A 21,365-nucleotide genomic window follows, 5' to 3' on the forward strand; every position below is an offset into this window, starting at 1 on the left:
CTCTAACGCTTACAGACATACGCTACCTCCAGACCGCTGCGCTCCTCAGACGAACGACATCTAGCTCTACCACCGGTACACTCAAAGCAATCCAAACTTTTCTCATCTGTTGTTCCTCGTTGGTGGAACACACTGCCAGTTCCTACAAGGGCAGGGACATCCTTCTCCATTTTCAAAAAACTCCTGAAGACCCAGCTCTTTAGAGAACATCTCCTCTCATAGCAACACTTACAACAAGTCTTACTGATCCTAGCACTCACCAGCCGTCTTAAACTGACAAGTAACTGTTAAAAACAGCACTCACTGATGCACTTATTCTTACTGTACTCTAATGTTTTTAAATTGTCCAAAAATTGTTGAGAATTGCTCTAAAACTTAAACTGTTTACCATGTTGTTAGTCGCTTTGGCTAAAAAAGCGTCAGCCAAATGTAATGTAATGTAATGTAACATATATAGCCTAGGGGACATAATGAAAATAAATGAACACTCCCCTCAATGTCAACACTATAGAGTTGATGAACTACGGTGATATGCAAATTCCTTGCTGCAGACATTGCAGAGGACTTTATTTTCAACACTTTATTTTTATCAACACCATCAGGCCATTTTTTAAAAGTAAATGTTCCAATCAATGATCCAGGCAGCACGTTTTCTTCTCTCTCCTTCATTTTGCAGTCTAATTTTTACTGACTAGAACGGCTCGGGGTCAAAGGTCATACGGAATCGATTAATCTGCACAAATTTTTTTAATCAGTTATTTTTTCTTAAATTAATTAATCGAAATTAATCAGTTATTTTGACAGCCCTAGTTTTAATTTGCAAGAACTGTCAGACATTCTGTGAATGTAGTTTGAGAAAAGGGTGGAAGGTTTCAAAAAATGTGTTTTAACAATTGTGGAAAACTGTAAGTGTTCCCTTCATTTTTTTTGAGCAGTTATAGAGAGGAAGATATGACTTTTCTTTTTCTTCACTTCTATATATTACTTCTGTATCACTCCATCTCCTTCCTCCATGTCCTTCATCAGCCATGTTATCTGTGATGTTAAAGATGTTCTTAATAATCACGTGTTGTTCTTAATAATCAGACAAAAGAGGAGTTGGTCTTTTAAAGATTATCATGTAATAAACTGGAGCGTAAACTGATCTCCAAAATATCTACAATCTACAAATGTTTATTTTTTGTTGGTTAAGCAGAAACAAAGGCGATTTTTGTACTTTCACCTGTCAGTGAAGCATGCTTTCACCAACAGATCTCTGATATTTACAGCTTCTGAGTAGGTACAGTACATGGCATGGGGAGGTGCTATGAAAATTACATATTTCAATAGACCTTTACGATAGATGACAAAAAGAGAAAACCAAAGCACTGACTCAAACATGCAGTCGCATAGTTATTTAGTTAATGATAGCCAATGATCAAAAGTTATTATTGAGTGCAGAAAGTCAAACTGGTAAAGTTGGTGAATGAAGGTGTACCAATGTCTTTTGAGCTTGTCTATGAAAGTCTTTGGCAGTTTTTGGAGTGGTCTAGAACATTCTGCCCACTTCAGGTATAGTCTTTCGCCAATTAAACTAGGCTTTTCTTCATTCTGTCCAAACAGAATGTTCAGGGAGAGAAAAGGGGTGGGGCATTCTTCTCATCCATGCCTGTGGGTGTCAGCAACAGGTCGTCACTGTGACCATCCTCATCTTCTGATTGGATGGTGGGGGTTTCTGGCCCTTCCCCATTGGTCCCCTGGCTGTCGTAAGAGGCGGCAGAGGATGTGGAGGACATCCGGGACTTGATTGAAGAGCTGTTGGGCACATGCAGAGTGATTCCATCCTCGCCTGGCTCGTCGTCCTCTTGGCCTGCATGCAGGGATATAAAGTGCATCAGATATGAGACTACTGAAGTCAGTGTGCAGGACATACAGTGCTCCTGTAGCTGATATGGTAAAGTAAGGTTCAACCAACACGAACACCCAAGCCATTGGTTACCCCGAAGGCCTGGATTTACTTCTGCAGATACACTCATGCTGTTTATACTGTTTATACATCTATACAATCGTGCGCCTCAGTGTCTCGTATGGTCCCAAAACTCTGGTGCAGCATGGGAAGGCCATATAGCCGGTGCCGGTGACGACATTTGCATCATCCACACCGACAGACAGCATCCGTAGCAGTGTACTCATGGCTTAAGTGCATGCCATCTGCATGTTCTCCTGAATGACTCAGGACTACATTAGGCAGCTGACGTGGGAGCTGTTCAGACGTGGCTAACATGTGGCGCTGATCTGGCCCTTATGTGGTTCTGACCTGGTCCTGCTGTAGCCATTATGTGGTCAATCTGTCCCACTTGAGGGTCAGATCCATTATATCTGTCATCTTCATGTTTGGCATAATTCTACAGAAGATTAACAAACACATAGTTTAAATAGTTTCTTTACAATTGACTGTGAGACCAGCCTTAAAGGAATTATCCGGAGTAAAATGCACTTTAGATCAATTTACGGATGATTGGGAGTACATACGCTGAGTTGACATCAAAAATCATGTCATTCGATGTGTTTTGAGAAAGTTTGATTTTACCGTTTTTAGTCAAAACTCCTTAGCCTGGAAGTGACCCGGCATGTAAAGTCCGTAGGGAGTCGCATTGAGAGTCTTCCACATCACGTCACGCGGACATTTTCAAAATTCCAACCTGTTAGTAAGCTAGGGTTTGCTGTTGCATACAACTTCATTTCACCTCAAAGAAATACTGACTATGTTTTTTACTTTTTTTAATTCTTTAAACGCATGACGAAATCGAATTTCCAGAGCGTGTTACTCCACACTCGGCAATCGATCTACGGACTTTCCCCAAGATGGGGAGCTGCAGCAGCAACATTCGAAAGGTACTGGCTATTTGATGAAATTATCTCTCTATCCCACCACACATAAAGACCTCGATACTCACTTGGCTTTAGGACCCCACTACCTCACCAATGTAATGTTGTTTGGAACCGTAGAAGAGGTAGCCCATAAAATACCGCTTGTAGCGGCTTAAATGACATGCCCGGTCACTTCCAGGCTAAGGAGTTTTGACTAAAAACGGTAAAATCGAACTTTCTCAAAACACATCCGAATGACATGATTTTGATGTCAACTCAACGTATGTACTCCCAATCATCCGTAAATTGATCTAAAGTGCATTTTCCTCCGGATAATTCCTTTAACAGGGATTATTGTCTATGTCATTGAGCCATTGAGAATTTTCTCAGAATACTGAGAGATAATAAAGATAAATGTTGCTTGTTGATTGTTATTTTTGCATCTGGCTGTGTCTGTATTGAGATATACAATTAGATCAGTGTACCAGATGGGTTTACAGAAAATCCCACTGACCTCTCAGTGAACTCTGACTGTGTATCTAAAATATACTTGGCTATATGTGGCTAACATGTGGCGCTGATCTGGCCCTTATGTGGTTCTGACCTGGTCCTGCTGTAGCCATTATGTGGTCAATCTTTCAAACTTGAGGGTCAGATCCAACCCAGACTTGATTCAGCTCCATTCTAAGTGCAGCCCTACTTCATGACCAGCTCTCTGATGAGGAGCGATCCCAACCCTCACGCTGACCAGATAGCTACAGCTCCTGTAATACCAAACCCTAATAAGTGCTAGTGCTTCTGCCTGTTTTCGTGCTGGTGTTTGTGTTTGTGTTTGTTGTTGTGTTTATATTTGTTGTTTGTTTACCAGGCAGAGGAGAGGCCAGCCCTCCATCGTCTCCTGCAGCACTGAAGAACACGTCCAGGGCGTCCTGGTCGGAGAGGTCCAGGAGCTCCAGCTGCTCCAGCATGTCCACGTTCACCTCCATGGACGAGATGCTGCCGATCGGGGCTGCACAGAGAGACAGGAGCCCACAGGAGCCCAAGGTATTAAAAAGCAGGATTGGTGTGTGTGTGTGTGTGTGTGTGTGTGTGTGTGTGTGTTTTGAGTGTGTGTGTGTGTTATATGTGTGCATATACATTTGGACACACGTGTATGTCTGTCCTGTCAATGGAATCACTCACGTCTCTTGTAGTCTATCTGCAGGTGTGAGTTGGACAGGTAAACGTCCACATCGTGCTGAAAGACCTCCTCAAAGAAGAAGCGCTGCCTCTCTCTCAGCTTCATCTCCCGGGACGCGTCCATCTCAGATACCCTCTGAGCATGCTCCATTTCCGCTGCTGACACACACAAGAGCTCAAGAGTCATTCACACATCATGATCTAACATGTGCCTCTGAATGGCATGCAGAGTATGAATGTTGAGTCACTCTTCTACCAATAGGGGGCAGCAGATTACTAAAGAAACAGCAGACAATAGAACTCACAGTACAAGACCAACAATACAAATATTCCACTTGCACCTTATTTATTATGACCGCCGCGCAGCGAAGCGGCGGTCAGGTTTAGCTTTTTCTTTCGCATGTCCAAATTCACGATTCCCCGGACACTGAAAGACCGGGTAGACAAACTTGGTGGGTATAACCCCATATGGATAGCATGGAACCATCGTTTTTCGTTTTGATCTGTAGCCCCCACGCTGGACTGCACTCGAAAGGAAGGTGACATGCTTGTGAATATCACGAGAACCGTAAGGTTTAGGAGGACCATTATTTTGTATGTTGATCTCAGGGGCCATGTCAACGCATTCCATAACCACTCATTTCATGTATAAGCCACCTAGTTAAACACAAAAAAAAGTAAAAAAGGTGTTAATTGAAGGTATCTGTGACCTAACATAGTCAAAACTGCACGAAATGGAAGTGTAGGATCATTATGACACCCTCTGTATGCACGCCAAGTTTTGTGGAATTCCGTTCAGGGGGCCACACAATAAATTAATTTATGTTACTATACACCAACTGGCCTGTAGGTGGCGGAGACAGTTTTCTGTGAATATCTGAGAACCGTAGGGGCCTAGGAGGAGTCCACCTTTTTTTGTATGTTGGTCTTAAGGGGCATATCAACCCATCCCATTACCACTTATTTCATGTATAAGCGCCACCTAGTTAAAAAATTAAAAAGCATAAAATTAGGTGTTTTTCATCTCAATATCTCTGGCTGACAAAGGTCAAAACTGCACAAAATTAAAAGTGTAGGATCATTATGACACCCTCTGAATGCATGCCAAAGTTTTGTGTAATTTCGTTCATGGGGGCCTTACAATAAAATAATTTATGTGTACATTTAGTGGCGCATACACCAACAAAATTCCGGACACTGAAAAGACCGGGGTACACAAAACTTGGTGAGCATGTACCCCCACATGGATAGCATGGAACCGTCATTTTTCGTTTTCATCTGCAGCCCCCGGCTGGACTGGACCCCGACAGGAGGGTAGGGCGAACAGTTCTCTGTGAATCTTTTATGGTATGTTGGTCTCAGGGCCCACATAAACCTGGCTCATAATCACTCATTTGTGATTTGCCCCGGTAAAAATGAAAATCAGTAGGATTAAAAAGAAAGCCAAAATAAATATTCATCATCATCATCATGGCTGCATTTTCAGTATTGGCGAGAAGTAGTCGTTTGTCCACTAGATGGCGGCGACGTTGCAGTGAGGGCGTAATTTTGTTAAGTTAAAAGGGGTTGGAAAAAACAATGGGCCTTCATACAAAGGACTGTAATTTATCGCAGCTTAACATCTAATAAGGATAGGGCGATGTTCACATGAAGTGTAATTCCCATTTCTTCTTGAAGCCCGAAATAAATCTGAGGATGTTTATCGGACATGCTTGGTTTTACTGCAGGTATGCGTTAATCTTGTAATATCAATAAGGACCTAGGTAATGTAACCGTTAAGCGTTGGTTGAGTGATGGAGGCATTTGATTTTATTGCATTTGTAGAAAACTATAAATGCGGTTATACCAAACAAATGTATAGCAGCACTGTTTGTATCTTTTCGACTGTCATTTATTGCGATGCTACAAAATCATTCTGTGCAATGGAAGATTTACCAACGTTACACCGTTCTGATGCAGTTTTGCCTATACATACATGAGACTGAGGCGCCTGTTTATTTTTTGTTTTAAGTCGTGCAGGGTGTGAGAGGGGAATCGATGTGCTTTGATTACAGCTTGGTAGTTGTAGTCTGTGAAATTAAAAAACGGGTGTGTGTGAAGTATCCAAACAATGACACCTTCATTTCATTATGGCTGTTTAGCAAAACACCTTAAGCTACTGTGTAGTGGGTCCCATTTAGAAGTGGCTACTTCATTTGGCGCTTTCCTTGACTCATGGAGCTGCGTGAATGTTATTACAACTTTTAAGCCCGCGATATGACAGTTTAAGTCCAGCTTGATACTGTAAGGCGAAGCCATTGGTTTCAAAGGAGATTTTATTTGTGTCGCCAGCATAGCCTATTGACAATTTATGTTGTCAATAGGCCTACCTTATAATCCTACCTGTAGCTTAGGGAAGCTAACAACTTTCTATTAGGATCTAGTTTGTTAGTTACCGTTTTGTCATAACTCCCTGATGCATTTTGCATTTAGAATAACCAGAGCGTGTATATCTCAATCGGAGAAAATTAAACAATATCGGTGCCTATGGACTAGGCTACCGTTGGTAGCCTGATCTATAGCTATTTATTTTGATTTCTTAAAAGATTGAGCTTGGTCTGATGAAAGCCAGACTAGCCATGGACCTCAGTTAAACAATGCAAGGAACATGAATCAGCCTATATTTGCACTAACAATAGCGGACAAAAGCTCTTCAACTTTGGCCCGTTAAAATGTGTATGAACAGTCCTAGCGACGCGATTTCATCAAGGCCCATTTGGACATGTCAGTTATTTGCACCACTGGTTAGATGTAAAAACAGCACTTAGTTTCAGACTAGGCTACTGTTACTTAATTTGCATTAACAATAACGTTTCCAGACTACTGTTACTTAATTTGTGCATTGACAATAAAGTATTACATGAACTAAAGATGACTAAAATCTTATGTAGAAGAAAAACATTCACAAAAAATCCATCCATCCATAAATGACCTTTTGTTTTGATAGCTGTTGAAAACGGCATGGAACTGACAGAGATGTTTTTGTTTAAAAATACATAAAAATAAATAAATAAATAAATAAATAACATTATGCTGATACCTTTTGCTTTTTCCCCGATACAATGTAGCCTACAGGTGTAAGTGACCTTTCATCAATCCAGTTGCAATGGATGAACTGTGATGAACTGCCCTACTTGTGATTGTTTAGAGATTTTAAAGGTTTTATAACAATTCTACATCTTCTTTTGGCTATTCTACAATCTATTCACCTTTTCAGCACCAGTAGGGTACTTTCTGTGCAGCCACTTTGCCACCTCAGGCATGCCAAACAAGCATACACAAAAGTTTAAAGAGTGGGGATGGGTAAAATATGGAGACAAATTGAAGTGTGATTTATTTTCGCGGAACGGATGTACAGGACTGAGCGGCGGTCATATTTTGTACCGCTATGCGGTACATCTAGTTATTGAAGATTAAACACTACAGCATCACTGTACAAAACAATATGTTTAAATATATAGTCAAAAGCACAGGGCATACACAAATACAAATCTAGTGCTGTTTGGTATGTGCTTCATAAGCTAATTAATTGTTTAAGGCTACTGGTACTCCCCATATCTCCATCTGAGACGGGAACATGTATGGTGTAGGTGTAACTTTTGTCACAGTTTAATTTATGATTGATACATTGAATTGAAATCTTTAATTTGTGAACAGTTTAAGCACACTTCACCTAAAGGCACTTAGTATGCAGGACCTATTATCTACTGGCATTTATGAGCAGGGTAGGCCCTTGAGCACTTCACAGTCACTTAGGAAAATGCCACTTAAGGAAGGTCGTGAGGAACTGGGCAGAATACAAATACACTTGGCTAAACAATGACTCATAAGATTATGAAATTGCTTACAAACACCTGCAGGACCATGTTGACATTAAAACCCTATTCTGCTGACAGCTAAATTATTGCTCACTGCTACACACATATTGCACACATCACTTTCCTGCTTGTGTTTATATACCTCACAGACCTCACAGTTATTTCATAATGTAAATGAATTATATGTCTGTATTGATCTCCCCTTATGGAGCGCAATGTATACATTTGATATGGTGTATATGAAACTCTTCAGTCACCTGCTTGAGCTCTTAATCTGGTCTCCTGCAGCAGGATTATGGAGGCGTGTGTTTCACTGGTGGCCCTTTGACTTAATTACCTTTGGAGCTACTGACGCAAGTGTGCTTGTGTGGCGTGACGATATGTGTGTGAGAGTGAATGTGTGGTGTGGGAAACTGTGTTATTTGTGTGTCTATCACTTAATTTACTGACGTAAATCAAATCTGTTTGTTTGTTCAGTGTGTCCCAGTTTGTGTGAGTGTGTGTGTGTGTGTGTGTGTGTTTGTGTGTGTATAGATAGATAGATAGATAGATAGATAGATACTTTATTGATCCCCAGGGGAAATTCAAGGTCTCAGCAGCATACAGACAACACAAACACATTCTTTAACAGTAGAAAGAGTAATTAAAGTATATAATATAAAAACACAACTAAGCAATAAGGACAGTAGAAGATAAAGAATATGCTAAATATACTAAAATACAAATTATACTAACTAACACTTAATCTAAATCAATTCTAAAAACAGTATCCACATAGTGGTGATTAATCAATCAGAGGCGCTTGCAATGACTGAAGCAGGGACTGAGCCTGTGATTCTCTGTGCATGGTAAGGTAAGGTAAGGTGCTCTGTGTGAATGAGTGTCATGGTGATAGTGCAATGGTGATGTGTAAATGTGCAAATGAGTAAGTCCAACAGTGCAACAATGCAGAAATAAAGTAAAGTAAAGTCTATATATCTATGTATTTAACTATTTAAGAAAAGGTATAAGTGTGGCCACAGTTCGGCTGTGGCATGGAGGGAGGGGTTATGCATATGTGCTAATGTGCTAATATAGCACGCAAACAGTGAGGCAGAAGACAGTGGTAAAAGTGGCTAGTGGACAGACAGTATCCATGGAGGGGGTGAAGAGGCAGACAGACTATGCAGAGAAGTCTATCTCTCCTCTTCCCTTAAGTGAAGCATTGAACAGTTCAATGGCCCTGGGGACAAATTACTTTCTCAGTCTGTCTGTTGTGCAAGGCAGTGAGCGAAGATGTTGATCAGTTTATTCAGGGTCCTTTTGTCAGATAGTGAAGTGATGCACTCCAGTTCAGCTCCCACTACAGAGCCAGCTTTCCTTACCAGCCTGTCAATTCGCCCCGCATCCTTCTTCCTTGTGCTTCCTCCCCAACATACTACTGCATAGAAGAGGACGCTGGCAACAACAGACTGGTAGAACATCCTAAGGAGCTTGCTGCACACATTGAAGGACCACAGCCTCCTCAGGAAGTACAGCCTGCTCTGCCCTTTCTTGTAGAGTGCATCAGTGTTGGCTGACCAGTCCAGTTTATTGTCCAGGTGGAGACCCAGATACTTGTAGGTGCTAACCACCTCCACATTGACCCCATCAATGTGGACTGGTAGCAGAGTGGGCTTAGACCTGCGGAAATCCACCACCATCTCCTTGGTCTTTGAAGTGTTGAGTTGAAGATGATTGAGTTTGCACCATTGCACAAAGTCCTCCACCAGGCTCCTGTACTCCTCCTCCTGCCCGTTCCTGATACACCCCACAATTGCAGTATCATCAGAAAACTTCTGCATGTGGCATGACTCGGTGTTGTAGCAGAAGTCAGATGTGTACAGGGTGAACAGGACTGGAGAGAGCACAGTTCCCTGTGGCGCTCCGGTGCTGCTGATCACAGTGTCAGAGAGACAGTGTGTGTGTGTGTGTGTGAGCGAGAAAGGGAGAGAAAGAGAGAGGGAAAGAAAAGAGAAAGAAAGAAACAAAGAAAGACAAAGGGAGCTAATGTGTGTGTGTTTGTGTGTGTGTGTGTGTGTGTGTGTATCCCTCCCATCCCGTTCCTCAGCATCTGGTGTCCCTTCCCAGCTCCTCATGGCTGCCAGACTGTCTGACTACCTGCTGCTCTCACACTGACCAGACGTCTGAGCATCACTCAGTCCCTCACAACAGTCCGATGGCTCATTCTGCTTATTAATTTTTTCCACTCTCTCTCTCTTACACACTCTCTCTCTCTCTCTCTGTTTATGATTGTGTATGTGTGTGAGGAGAGGGGATAAGAGAGACAGAGAGTGTGTGTGTGTTGTGCCCTGTATTTCTGGGGGCCTCTGCCATTACCAGCATCTGGTGTCCTCTGCGTAACCCTTTCATGACCCCCATCCCCGCCGCCTGCTACACAGCAACAGCTACCGCGACAACACAGAAGGAGGACGAGAGGACAGCAGAGGAGACGGGACACGTTTGGACATGTCTGCCAGCCCTGGGCATGTCCCTCCATGTCTCTGTCAGTGTGCGCACACCCCCCCCCCCCGAGCCGGACACTGACAGCATGGATACCCGCTGACCTTGCAGACACCAGCTCTGCTTATTGCTCTTTCCACTATCTCTCTACGTAGTGCAACAGAATGCAGTATACTGGAAACACATAGTGACAGTCCACCCTTGATCATTTAGCATTTATGCCTTAACATAGTCATGTAGCAGTTATCAATTTTCAAAATAGCCCCAAGGGCAGTGAAAGCTTCTTAACTGTCAGTGTTTTTGCAACTACTTTTAGAAACAATAGAATTTGAAATGGCTTGCTGTCACACCCATATTTTATTTCCAGCTTATGATGACTATACACAGCAGGCAGTACATCTCCACCACCCAGATGCATCCTTGAGCATTAAACATGGTTTCCATAGATAGGTGCAGCTGAAACAACAGTATAGTTTGAGTGCCAGGGCCTTATGCTGTCTATGTCTCTGAATGCTGCGCTCTGCCTTTCCACAGCTTTCCCATCGATATATATTGAACACCTCGGGAACCGCATCCAGGGGATTTAAACGCAATTAGACGCCACTGATGGGGATTGGGCAAATTGGATCAGGCTTTTAAGCCTCGGCTAAATTGGGAATCATGTTAAGGTTATCCAGCCTCCATGGAGTGTGCTGATGGGTTGTTTTCCTACGTTTGCCAAGCCAGTTTTCGGTATCTCACACACTAACAAAAACCTGAGATACACAAGAGCAGACACACACTGTACACTTACACACAAGAACCACTGCTTAAGAGCATTATTTGGAAATACAGACAGACACAATACAATGAAGAAGGAACCAACATGGTCAAAAAGCTAGTTTGTATCAAGAAACTGCACTGTACACCATGCTTGTTTCCTTATTTCTAATAGATATTCATTGCTGCACCAATTGCCGTGGGTTTCCCAGTGTGAATAAGGAAATCAGTGAGTCTGATAAGATGATCAGAGGAGATTTAAATGGTCAGGAAAGGTGAGCGACAAGAGTGGCATGCCAGTGTGTGTGTGTGTGTGCGTGTGCGTGTGTGTGTTAATGTTTGTGCATGCATGAGAGCATGCCAGTGCGAGTGTATTTGCAAGCATGTTGTGACTGTCGAAGCCTTTTCCACTTAGTTGCCAACTAGTTGTGACTATTCCTCATCCCTTTCAGACACGCAGACGTTCACAATACCCTGCACTGTTTACACCGGTCTGTCTCTCCTGCATAGCTTCCCACCGAAGTCTCTTCCTCTCAGGTCACCACGCCAACGGATGCCAGTTAATGCCAAATGATATCCAGCATGCCTTGCTGACTCACCCCCCCTTACCACCAGTCTGGCCACTGCCACTCCTTAGTGCCAGTCCAACACCGTGCCAACCATTGGCGACCTACCAGCTCACAGGACTGGCCAGCTGTCAACTTCCTGAATGTTCTTGAAGCAGAACACTCTAAAAACAGTGTCTGTCGTTCAAAAGAACATTCCCATGTCACAGTAAACTTATCCTGCCAAGAGAACACGGGTGTTGGGGGCTGAGATCAGGGACTAAATAGTTGTGTGCTGGTATCACTGTGTGTTTGGAGAGGAGTGATATGACCCCAGTCCCTTTCCCAGGGGCACTCTGCTGCGCTCAGCAAGACTCTTGCTGTCGTCTTTTTCCAGCAACTTCTCTTTGGTCTTTCCAGGTTTATGTAAGCGAAGCACAGAGAAGAGAAAGGGAAGAGAATAAGAGAGAGAGACAGAGAGAAAGGAGGGAGAGTCTGGCTGGCTATTCCTCTGCATGAGCAAGGAAGACAAGGAAGAGATTACATAACACCAGAGTAGTTTGTCTCAAAGCACAGAGGCAGCGACAGAGAGGCAGGATGTCTCTTTAATGGTCTGAGCATGTGAGAAAGCATGGAGCATTTTAATATAATATAATATAACATATTATAATATAATATAATATCACATGATATATATTTTTATAAATAGAGAGACAGAGAGCTAGAAATTTATTTTCAATCGCTCACCCACTATGAGCTGTAAAGGTTTATGGGATGGAGGGCAGGGCTGGGTGGCAGGGATCAAGCCAAATTCAAAGGGGCATCGTGCTGCTCTCCCTCCAGGTACCCTGTGCCGGGACTGTGGTCATCGTAAAGGGCTTTAGAGCATAGCGTGGGAGGGCAAGGCTAGCCTGGCATGCGAGGCTGCCTTACTTATGCGCCAGCTTATGTAAGCGGAGACGGCATGCTTCACAAAGGTGAACGGTCATGCCATGCCATGCCAACAATGAAGCAGCCAGCCCAGGCCACAGTGCCCTCTTAAAAGCAGTATTGTGGGCAGTCATGCAATCCTTTGCACGACATTAAACTTTTAAAAAGACGGCCACTGGAGCCAAGACTTGAATGGACCCACTTTTATGTGTGTTAATAGAAATATGGGAGTAAATGCAAATGTGGCAAGTGAAGCAAGTAAATGCAAATGTAGCAAGTCAAGCGAGTCCACCCTCTGCAAAGGTCCCCTCTTGTATAAAGCTTTTCAGGGGTTGAATTAGTTGTACAAGCATCACATCATTTCCTTAGACAATAAAGAATTTCATAACAGACTCCTCCTTTCGTAATACTGAAAAATCGGACATGACCATTACACTTAGCCTTCAACTGCCCGAAAAGAACATTCCCTGACCATGATTGACAAACCCATGAATAATGCATGACTAGGAGGCTACATTTAGAGTCACTGCAATCACGAGGCATCACTGTCAACATAATATTCAATCACATCTGCTCACCAGCAGAAAATCAAAACCCCAATCATGTCAATTAGTTGTATATTTTTAGTGACCGTGCTGACCTAGGCGAAAGAGGAAAACAGTGTCATACGGCATGAGGTCAGTATGTCTGTCACACACCCCAATGACTTCAGTGTTTGCCGAGTGTCAACATGGTGCTGTTTACGAGATGCTGTCACACTAGGCCCATTGAAAGGGCAGCGGAAGAGAGAGATTACCCAGAGCGCCAATTTGACCCAGTGGGCCTGAGACGGCATGGACTGGTAAAGAGAGGCTTATTGTGTGCCGTGATAGGGTTAAAGGATCTGACATGCCTTCCTAGAAGAGTGCTGCTGCTGTTGCTCTCTTCCCTTCTCTCAGCGGCTGTCTTTCTTGTTCTCCCTCACCAACCTGGAAGTGGACAGCTTTTCTCTCATTCTCTTTGTCTCTGTTTTACAGTGTCTTGGCTTCTCCTCCCTTACTCTCACTTTCCTTCAATCTCTCATTTTTTTCTTCTCCTCCTTCTCTCTTTCTTGCCCCCCCACCCCCCCCCTCCGCCCACCCTCTCCACAGAGGAAGTGGTAGGATTGTATAGAATCAGCGCCCAGCTCCAAACCGACGGATGTGGCATGGCTCTTTCCCTGACAAACATCTAATCCTCCATTTAGAAAGGGCATCTTTTATAAGCCAAAACACACCACTACTCCTACTACTCCTCCTCCTCCTCAATGAGGTGAGAGTCCTTACTGTGGGATTTGTAACCCAGGAGATCATTTGCAGAGTCCCTGCCCATCTTTTTTAGAAACATCTCAACTGATGCTTCTCAGGCACACAGATACTTTCTCTCTCTCTCTCTCTCTCTCTCCTCATCTTCCTGCCTAAAGTAAAAAGGGGGCCCCTCGCCATTCCCCCTCAGCTCAACCACAGGATAAACAAAACACATCTCACTGGCTGATTTTGGATCCGCAGGCACAGGAAACGTCTTTTCCAGATGATGATCCAAGAACTTCTGGACCACAGAGCAGGAACAAGGGCTGGGCAGTGGGTCTGGACCCATCTCAATGAGCTGCCCACAGCCACAGTCCTCACGACCCTGGTTATTGGCTCCTGGTTCCCATGAGTCAAACACCAAGCATCCAAAGATTCCATTTATCGGTCGGATTCAGAAGACAGCTAATTACAAGTGGTCTGAAGCATGGACACTGGTATTTTCTCAAAGGCTCTAGTTTTAGCTGTGAGCCGCAGTACTGGACCACAGGATAAACAACTTACAAAAACAACCGTTTAACTGCACAGCGAAAAACTTTGGCCTTGTTAATCAGTTAATCAGTGTTTTTTTTTTTTTATCCTTGGGGTCATCTGGTGAAAGAGATATCCAGTACCTAAAGTCAACATGAGATGTTATATAATGGAGAAATCATTATGTAAAAATCTTAACACCATGATGGTGATGTTCTAATAAGCTGGACAGGCTCTGTCCCCACTGCCTCTCTCTCTTTATCCTACTTGTGCTCATTATGTCGGTGCAGATATGACTGTGATCTTGCAGACCACACGCAGGTCTTACAAAATATCGGCCCCCCGACTCTCCCCCACTCACTTTCTGTCATTCTCTACTATCCTGTCAATTAAAGGCATAAAAGGCCAAAAAAAATATATATATCTTCCCACTCATTCCATCATTGAGATGTCCAGCACATCCGACACTGACTGAGTAAAGTTTCGCTTGGTTTCCCAGCTGTTTACATGCCTTATGCATTTGAAGTTGCTACGTTTATAGAAGTCTTTCCTTGTGCAAAGGCTGTGTGTTGTGCTTGTTATGAGTCCTTTTGGTTGCACTGAGCTTCACCACGGCACACTCTTTGGTATTGAGTCTTGAATCCCTGTCAAGGCTTATTTTGGTCTGCTCTCCACAGCCTAGTGTGGCCACTGTTATCACATTGCACCACCATGCCTGCGTGGCTTTCCCCTTAGAAACATGAGTCAACACAGACTTGCTGTGATGTGTTTGGACGTTAATGTCACCGTGTTAATGGCTAAAGGTATTTTCGTATCTCATACCCAGTTTCAGTTTTCATGGAGGCAAAGCAACAACATGGCAACGCACACACACACACACATACACTTACAAAACACCAAAACACCAACATGAGCTCAGGATCATTCAGATGGAGTGTGTTTTACTTGGCCTGGCACGGAGTTGAAGGGTGTGTTGGTTTCATCATGTTCTTATGGGGAGGGTGTGACATGATGTCTGGTTATTATGCTATGCGTGGGTGCAGTTAAAGGCTGCATGTTAAATATGGAGCTGTGTTTTTCTGTGTGTGTGTAACAAAGGATATTCAATTCTTTGGAAGTGCTTGTTCAGAAAATTTAAATAGTCTAGTGAGGTGGGGCCACAGGTTGACACATTCCCGGGATGGACCTGCTGCATCTTCACCATTGTTTTGTCCATGGTTTCGTCTCTTATTTAAATCTGACCATGGAGTTGACTTTGGCAGAAAGCTGAAGGTGATTGCTGATAGGCTGTCCCAATCAGTGGCGCCTGCACAATCCAATCACGTTTGAGAGGGAAACAACAAATTGAGGGTTTGAGATTTTTCTTTTTTCCTTTTTTTTTAGAAGTAACGGGTACTCACAGTTATGGATAGAAATGTAGTGGAGTAAAGAGTACAATATTTGCCTCTCAAATGTACTTGAGTAAAGTCATGAGTACTCCCCAAAAATGATACTCAAGTAAAGTACAGATCCCTCAGAATTGTACTCAAGGACTGTACTCAAGTGAATGTACTCTGTTACTGTCCGGCTCTGTCTGTATGTTTACATGTAATCGTGCACATGTACATACATGTGGATTGTACATCCATAAATAGAGGGATGACAGAGTCCTCTTTGTTGTCTGGTTCTGTCAGGTCAGCAGGACATGTCTCATCAGATTTGGGTTGATTAGTGTCAGATGATGTCCATCTATGTCCACCCATAAGGACTCAGTTCTTTAAACTCCCCCTCTGCAGGGGCGGGAAAAGCTCTCCCTCACTATGTCCATGGGCTAACAACTAATCAGCAGTCAGTCAGGAAACACTTGCTCATACTACATTCTGAGACTGGCTCATCCGATCAGCAAACCTGAGTAGCCTTCTGTTATTATCTTCTAAGTTCTATTGGTGTACTCATCTCTTTACAGCCAAAGAGAGCTGACTTTTCCTAGTTCATGCAGGGAATATTAAAATCAGAAATGAATGACTTGTGATTTTTATATTCACAAGCAGTTTACTGGTATGTCCTATGTTAAAGCTATGAAGCCATGATGTCTCTCCTTCTCCTGTGATGTCCGAGCCGACTCTTCATTTGTCTTTGGACTCATACAAAAATGACCATCAATAGTAAAGTGGCCAATCAGGGCTCTGTGTCGTTGCCACTGCTGCAGTAGGGCTCTCAGTGGGGGAGGATGAGGAGGCTGAGGAGGAAGAGGAGGAGAAGGAGGAGGCTGCACTGAGGTAACCTGAGGGCTTCTGGTCCTGAGCCAAACCAGAGAAATGCTGAGTGCTCACATTTCCTCTGCGCTGCATCATAACACGCCCGACCACAGAGCATCACTGAGTCGGGTGGCAGAGAGAGGCTGCTCAGCGGTACAGCGGAGACTCAGCACAACAAACATATAAACAAACAAACACAGTCATACATACAAACAAAACAGCATGTTGGTGTGTGTGTGACAAAGTTCCTGGGTGAAGGAGCTTTGATGAGTATGAGTATGTTGTGGCAGTTCTTGGGGCTCTTATGTATGACTCATGGGGATTTCTGTCATATCTGTCCCCCCCATCTCCTCCCTCCCCCACTCTCTCTCACTGGCCCTCTCTCTTCAACACTCACTGGGCTTCGCTCCAAAAGTCTGAGAGCGAATTAGTAATTGAGGGATTTGAGAGGAGTTGTTTCAGTTTTCAGAGTCTGACAATAGGGGTGTTTAAGGTTGTGTGTGTGTGTGTGTGTGTGTGTGTGTGTGTGTGTGTGTGTGTGTGTGTCTGTGTGTGTGTGTGTGTCTGTGTGTGTGTCCATGTGTGTGTGGGTATGTGTGTGTGTTGATAGGAAATGCATTCCATGACTACAGGGTGAAGCACAGACCAGCACCATCACACTCAAAAGCCCTCCTCCCCTTCCCATTACATCAGTCTACACCACTCTTCTCAATAGGAGCCTATTCTCCTCACTGGAACTATGACTAGGTCACTCTGACTGTCCAGAAAAACAAGGAATGAGCAATGGCCTCTGGCAGAGTACTCCGAGAAGGGGCCAGCGTGAGGTTACAGTATAACTGTGTGATAAAAGATGGAGAATCAGTTCCTTTCAGAGCAGAAGAGAGCAAAGAGTAATTCCAACGTACTGACAGTGCAGGGTGAAGGAATGGAAGGAAGGGTGAATATATATTTGAGTCAACAGTCTTAGTTTTTCTGCTTATCTCTCTGTTTTGCCTTCAGTGCAGTCTTTTTGGTAATCATGTTCACAACCACACCAATAGGACAGATTTAAAGTTATTGATGTGCAAAACAACAAACTTAAAATGTTTATTAAAATATTTTCATATCTTGGTTTTGATTGGATTTGCCTCTATCCCTGAAAATAAAATCTCAAACATTTTTACAATTAAACAACTCTGACAATCAGTAATATAAAGTGTGAAGTGGGTGCATGTTTAGTAGCACACAGAGTTCAGCTCCTCTGTCTGTTCTTTCCAGATTTCAATGCTAGGGATTTAGGGCCGATCTAAACAGCAAGAGAGGCTTCATTTCCCCTGTCTCAGGTTCAGATTTAGCACTGTCACCACACAAGCCCATCTGAAGAAAACAACGACTCATAAAGTTTAAGTTCTCAAAGGCACGAGGCTTTAACTGGGCCACAACTGCCATGATGAAAGATCTGCTGGAAAATTCCATGACACTTGTTTTCCTTTAAGTTGGTTAGACTATGTAGGGGAACTTACTTACCAGTTCACAAGAGCACTGTAATGGCAACTTTGCTTGCTCTGGTCCTGACAGCATCAAGACATTTTTTGGTCAGATTAGATAATTGCTTATGTTATGTTTCTATTATTAGTTGACTTTGGCCTAATGCCAAAATGACACTGACACACTGACAGATACTTTGTGTATGATGTAAACTTGATGTTGTATAATGGACATATTTAAAGGGAATACTAAACAAAGAACACTTTGTCAGTCTAAATAAATGTACTGTGCATACTTTTGTACATATTACACAAGTAAAAATAATAGAGATATGAACTCACTACTGCTAAAATGAATAATGAGTAGCAATTCCAGTGGAAACTTTTTCCATAGATAGCCCTGACTAGAATACTTATTGAGACACACATGTTTTAGTATGCCATTAAGTGTGCTGGCTTGACATAGGTACAGTAATTCAAAGTCACATTCAGCACGTCCAGCTATCCTTGGAATACAGGAAAAGCTTACAGGTCATGAACTGTGAAGGCACACTGTTTCCACATTCACACAACCAATAAACCAGCATGGTCTACTGCTAAAACTATGTTCATGGTTCAGTTTAACTTAATTTTGCTGAGTATGTCTGGCCGAAAGCAACATTTACACACAGAAGCACTCTAAATCTCAAGTATCACTGTTGACCCTAAAAGACACACACTCGGATACCAGCATTCAACCACTTACAAGTCATACGTGCCAAGTTAAACATTCCCATTGTCTTCCTGGCTAAACATTCCAGAGGATCGCTATGGATCGGCAGCTGGGTTTCGAGGAGAGGCCACCTAGCACGGATCGGGTGACTTGTAGGTCACACACACTGATCAAATGTTGCTGCTGAACAATAAGTCACCCCTCACCCAACCAAATACTCCATGACCCAGGGCCCCCTGTGACCAATTTGATTTCCAGTGTTCCAGCGTAGGCTGGACTCCCTTGTGGGAAACTGTGTGAATGGGGAAGAGTCACTGTCTGTCACCATAGTGCATCTGTTTAGAGAGCAACAGGCGCAGGCATCCAAGGGAGATGTGGGAACTGGAAGTTGAAACACATGACTAACCAGAAAACATATGAGTTACAGTAACTCCACGTGCTAATCCTGAAATATGTCTCTCCGTTCAGAGTCTCTTACTCATCATCATCATAACCTCTTCACTGATTGCCAGTTGCATGTGGAAAAGTACAGTATTCTGTATGTAGTGTGTTTACAACAAAGAATATACAGAACATTTATGTACATTGATTTGATGTAATTTGATATTTCATAGACAAAGCAGAAAAGTTAGTATTGTAATATTAGACCATTTTGTCAGCATTCTGTTAATGCACATCAACATGCACGCACACACACACACACACACACACACACACACACACACACACACACACACACACACACACACACACACACACACACACACACACACACAAACCAGCCAATGAGCAGAGTATCTGAAATTCCTATCAACTGACTTGCCAAGTTTTAACTTCATAAACTGTCCTGCTTTAAATACCCACACTCAGGAAACCTGCATTCCTCCACACTCTTTCAACATGATGTTCAAACAAGTGCAAGAGCTTGAGCCTGCGAAGACTGAAATAAGAGGGCCCAGGGTCCAAATATGGAGCGGAGTTTAGGAGTCACTCCGAAACTATGTGGCTCTCAGAATAATATTTGCTCCTCACTTTACAGCTCTCCAAGTGACTGACTCCATTGGCATGTCTGAAATGTACAGAACTATACATACTGAACTATATAACTACAATACATTCAGAGGCAGGTAAACACTCAATGTAAACATTCACAAATGTGTTTTAGGGTGTGCATTTCAGAAGAAAACTTATGTGGTGATGGAAGAGTTAATGCACTAGATATACAATAGAAACTAGACCAACTTGATGAAAAGCAATGATAAGAAATGTTAAAAAGCCTCTTTATCGCATATACAATGAGTGAACTGGGGTACCGGGGCCAGAGGTGGATAAAGACTCAATACAATTATATGTGTTTCAGGATGTTCTGGATGTACTAGAACAGATTAAACACATCAATTACACATCAGGAAAACAATCTGTCACTCTCTGACTGAGTTGGTGGCAGTTGCAGTTGACTCGGAGAGAGTGGTACTCACAGGACAGGCGCTTGTGCTGGAGGTTGGCAGGAGACGCAGACATGATGATCCCAACAGCTCCCGAGAGGAAGGACTGGAGCTGAAGGAGGAGGAGGAGGAGGAGAGGTCTGAGGGGATGGTCTGGTCCTGTGGGACAGCTGGCAGAGTCAGTGGGCTCCTCAACTCAGCAACGGCAGGGGATGAGTATCACAGAAACTCATTCCTTTCTTTCTGTCTCTCTCTTTTCCCTCACTCTCTCTCTCTCTCTCCCACTCTTTCTGTACCCTGTGTCTTTCTCTCTTTCCCCCCTTATATCTGACTACCTACTGTATCTCTTTTTCTCTCTGTCTCACTCTCTCCCTTTTTCTATCTCTCCCTCTCTCTCTCTGTGAAGTGTAGGAAAGTTGTTAGTGGGCTGCCTGGATTTGACTGCGTCAGGGCCGGCACCTCCTCCTAAATAAACTGTTTGTGCACTAAGTCCCAGTCCAAACCACGACAAAGTGGGCTAGGGTTTTATGGATCATACCAAGTGGTCACTAACTGTAGGGGAGGAGCTTTGCATAATTAAAAGGGGCTGGGAGAACTGTTTAAGGGGATAGTTCACATTAGAATTGTGTGTGTGCATTCCCATGGCAGCCCAATCCCACCCCATTCCTATAGAACACCAAAGAGGGTAAGGGTCTTTTTGTACACCATGTAAGTAAATGGTGCATGGACAGTGTTTTTGTCACTGACTAAAGTTAAGTCAAATAACTTGATCCTGCTGAACCATATACGATCTGTGCTATCCGAATGAAGAAATCTTTTATGCGTTTTTAGGGAAAAAAGAGAAAAACAATACACCCCTCTCTTTTTTTCTCTCTCTCTCTCTCTCGTTCTACCTCTTTCTGTCTCTCCCTCTCTCTCTTTCTCTGCAGCATCTATGGCCAGAACAGAAGCACTCACAGGCAAACGCTTCCAGCTAGCTGATGTGAATCAAATGTAGTCTGACAAGCTAAAAGATCACCTTGCCTTAAATGGACACAGCATTGATATTATTGAATAGAATGAAGTGCTTTCTCTAGGTCTGGCATTTTGAAAGAGCATGTTCTGTCTA

General features: G+C 43.2%; 1 protein-coding gene across 2 annotated transcripts; it reads right to left on the minus strand.

The window, feature by feature from the left end:
• Positions 1-1,146: 1,146 nt before the first annotated feature.
• On the minus strand, positions 1,147-20,747 carry si:ch211-253b8.5 (dysbindin). 2 transcript variants are annotated; one of them, XM_048254164.1, is made up of 4 exons: positions 20,291-20,747; positions 4,033-4,185; positions 3,716-3,859; positions 1,147-1,849 (listed from the first exon to the last, which is right to left on the minus strand). In XM_048254164.1, exons 1-4 carry the CDS (start codon positions 20,331-20,333, stop codon positions 1,608-1,610), a joined length of 582 nt encoding a protein of 193 aa, XP_048110121.1. In that variant the 5' UTR covers positions 20,334-20,747; the 3' UTR covers positions 1,147-1,607. The 2 variants fall into 2 exon arrangements, with proteins under 2 accessions (XP_048110121.1, XP_048110120.1); XM_048254163.1 differs by having other exon boundaries at positions 4,033-4,188.
• Between the last annotated feature and the right edge of the window lie 618 nt (positions 20,748-21,365).

The sequence above is a fragment of the Alosa alosa genome, chromosome 10, assembly GCF_017589495.1.
Source record: "Alosa alosa isolate M-15738 ecotype Scorff River chromosome 10, AALO_Geno_1.1, whole genome shotgun sequence".
Lineage (NCBI taxonomy): Eukaryota > Metazoa > Chordata > Actinopteri > Clupeiformes > Clupeidae > Alosa > Alosa alosa.

Coding starts and splice junctions, on each gene's coding strand:
- si:ch211-253b8.5 (XM_048254163.1), bottom strand. CDS start 20,333: ATGTCTGCGTCTCCTGCCAACCTCCAGCACAAGCGCCTGTCCT. Junction 4,189..20,290: donor CCAGCACAAGCGCCTGTCCT/GTGAGTACCACT, acceptor TGTGTGTGTCAG/CAGCGGAAATGGAGCATGCT. Junction 1,850..3,715: donor GCTGGCCTCTCCTCTGCCTG/GTAAACAAACAA, acceptor CCCTGCATGCAG/GCCAAGAGGACGACGAGCCA.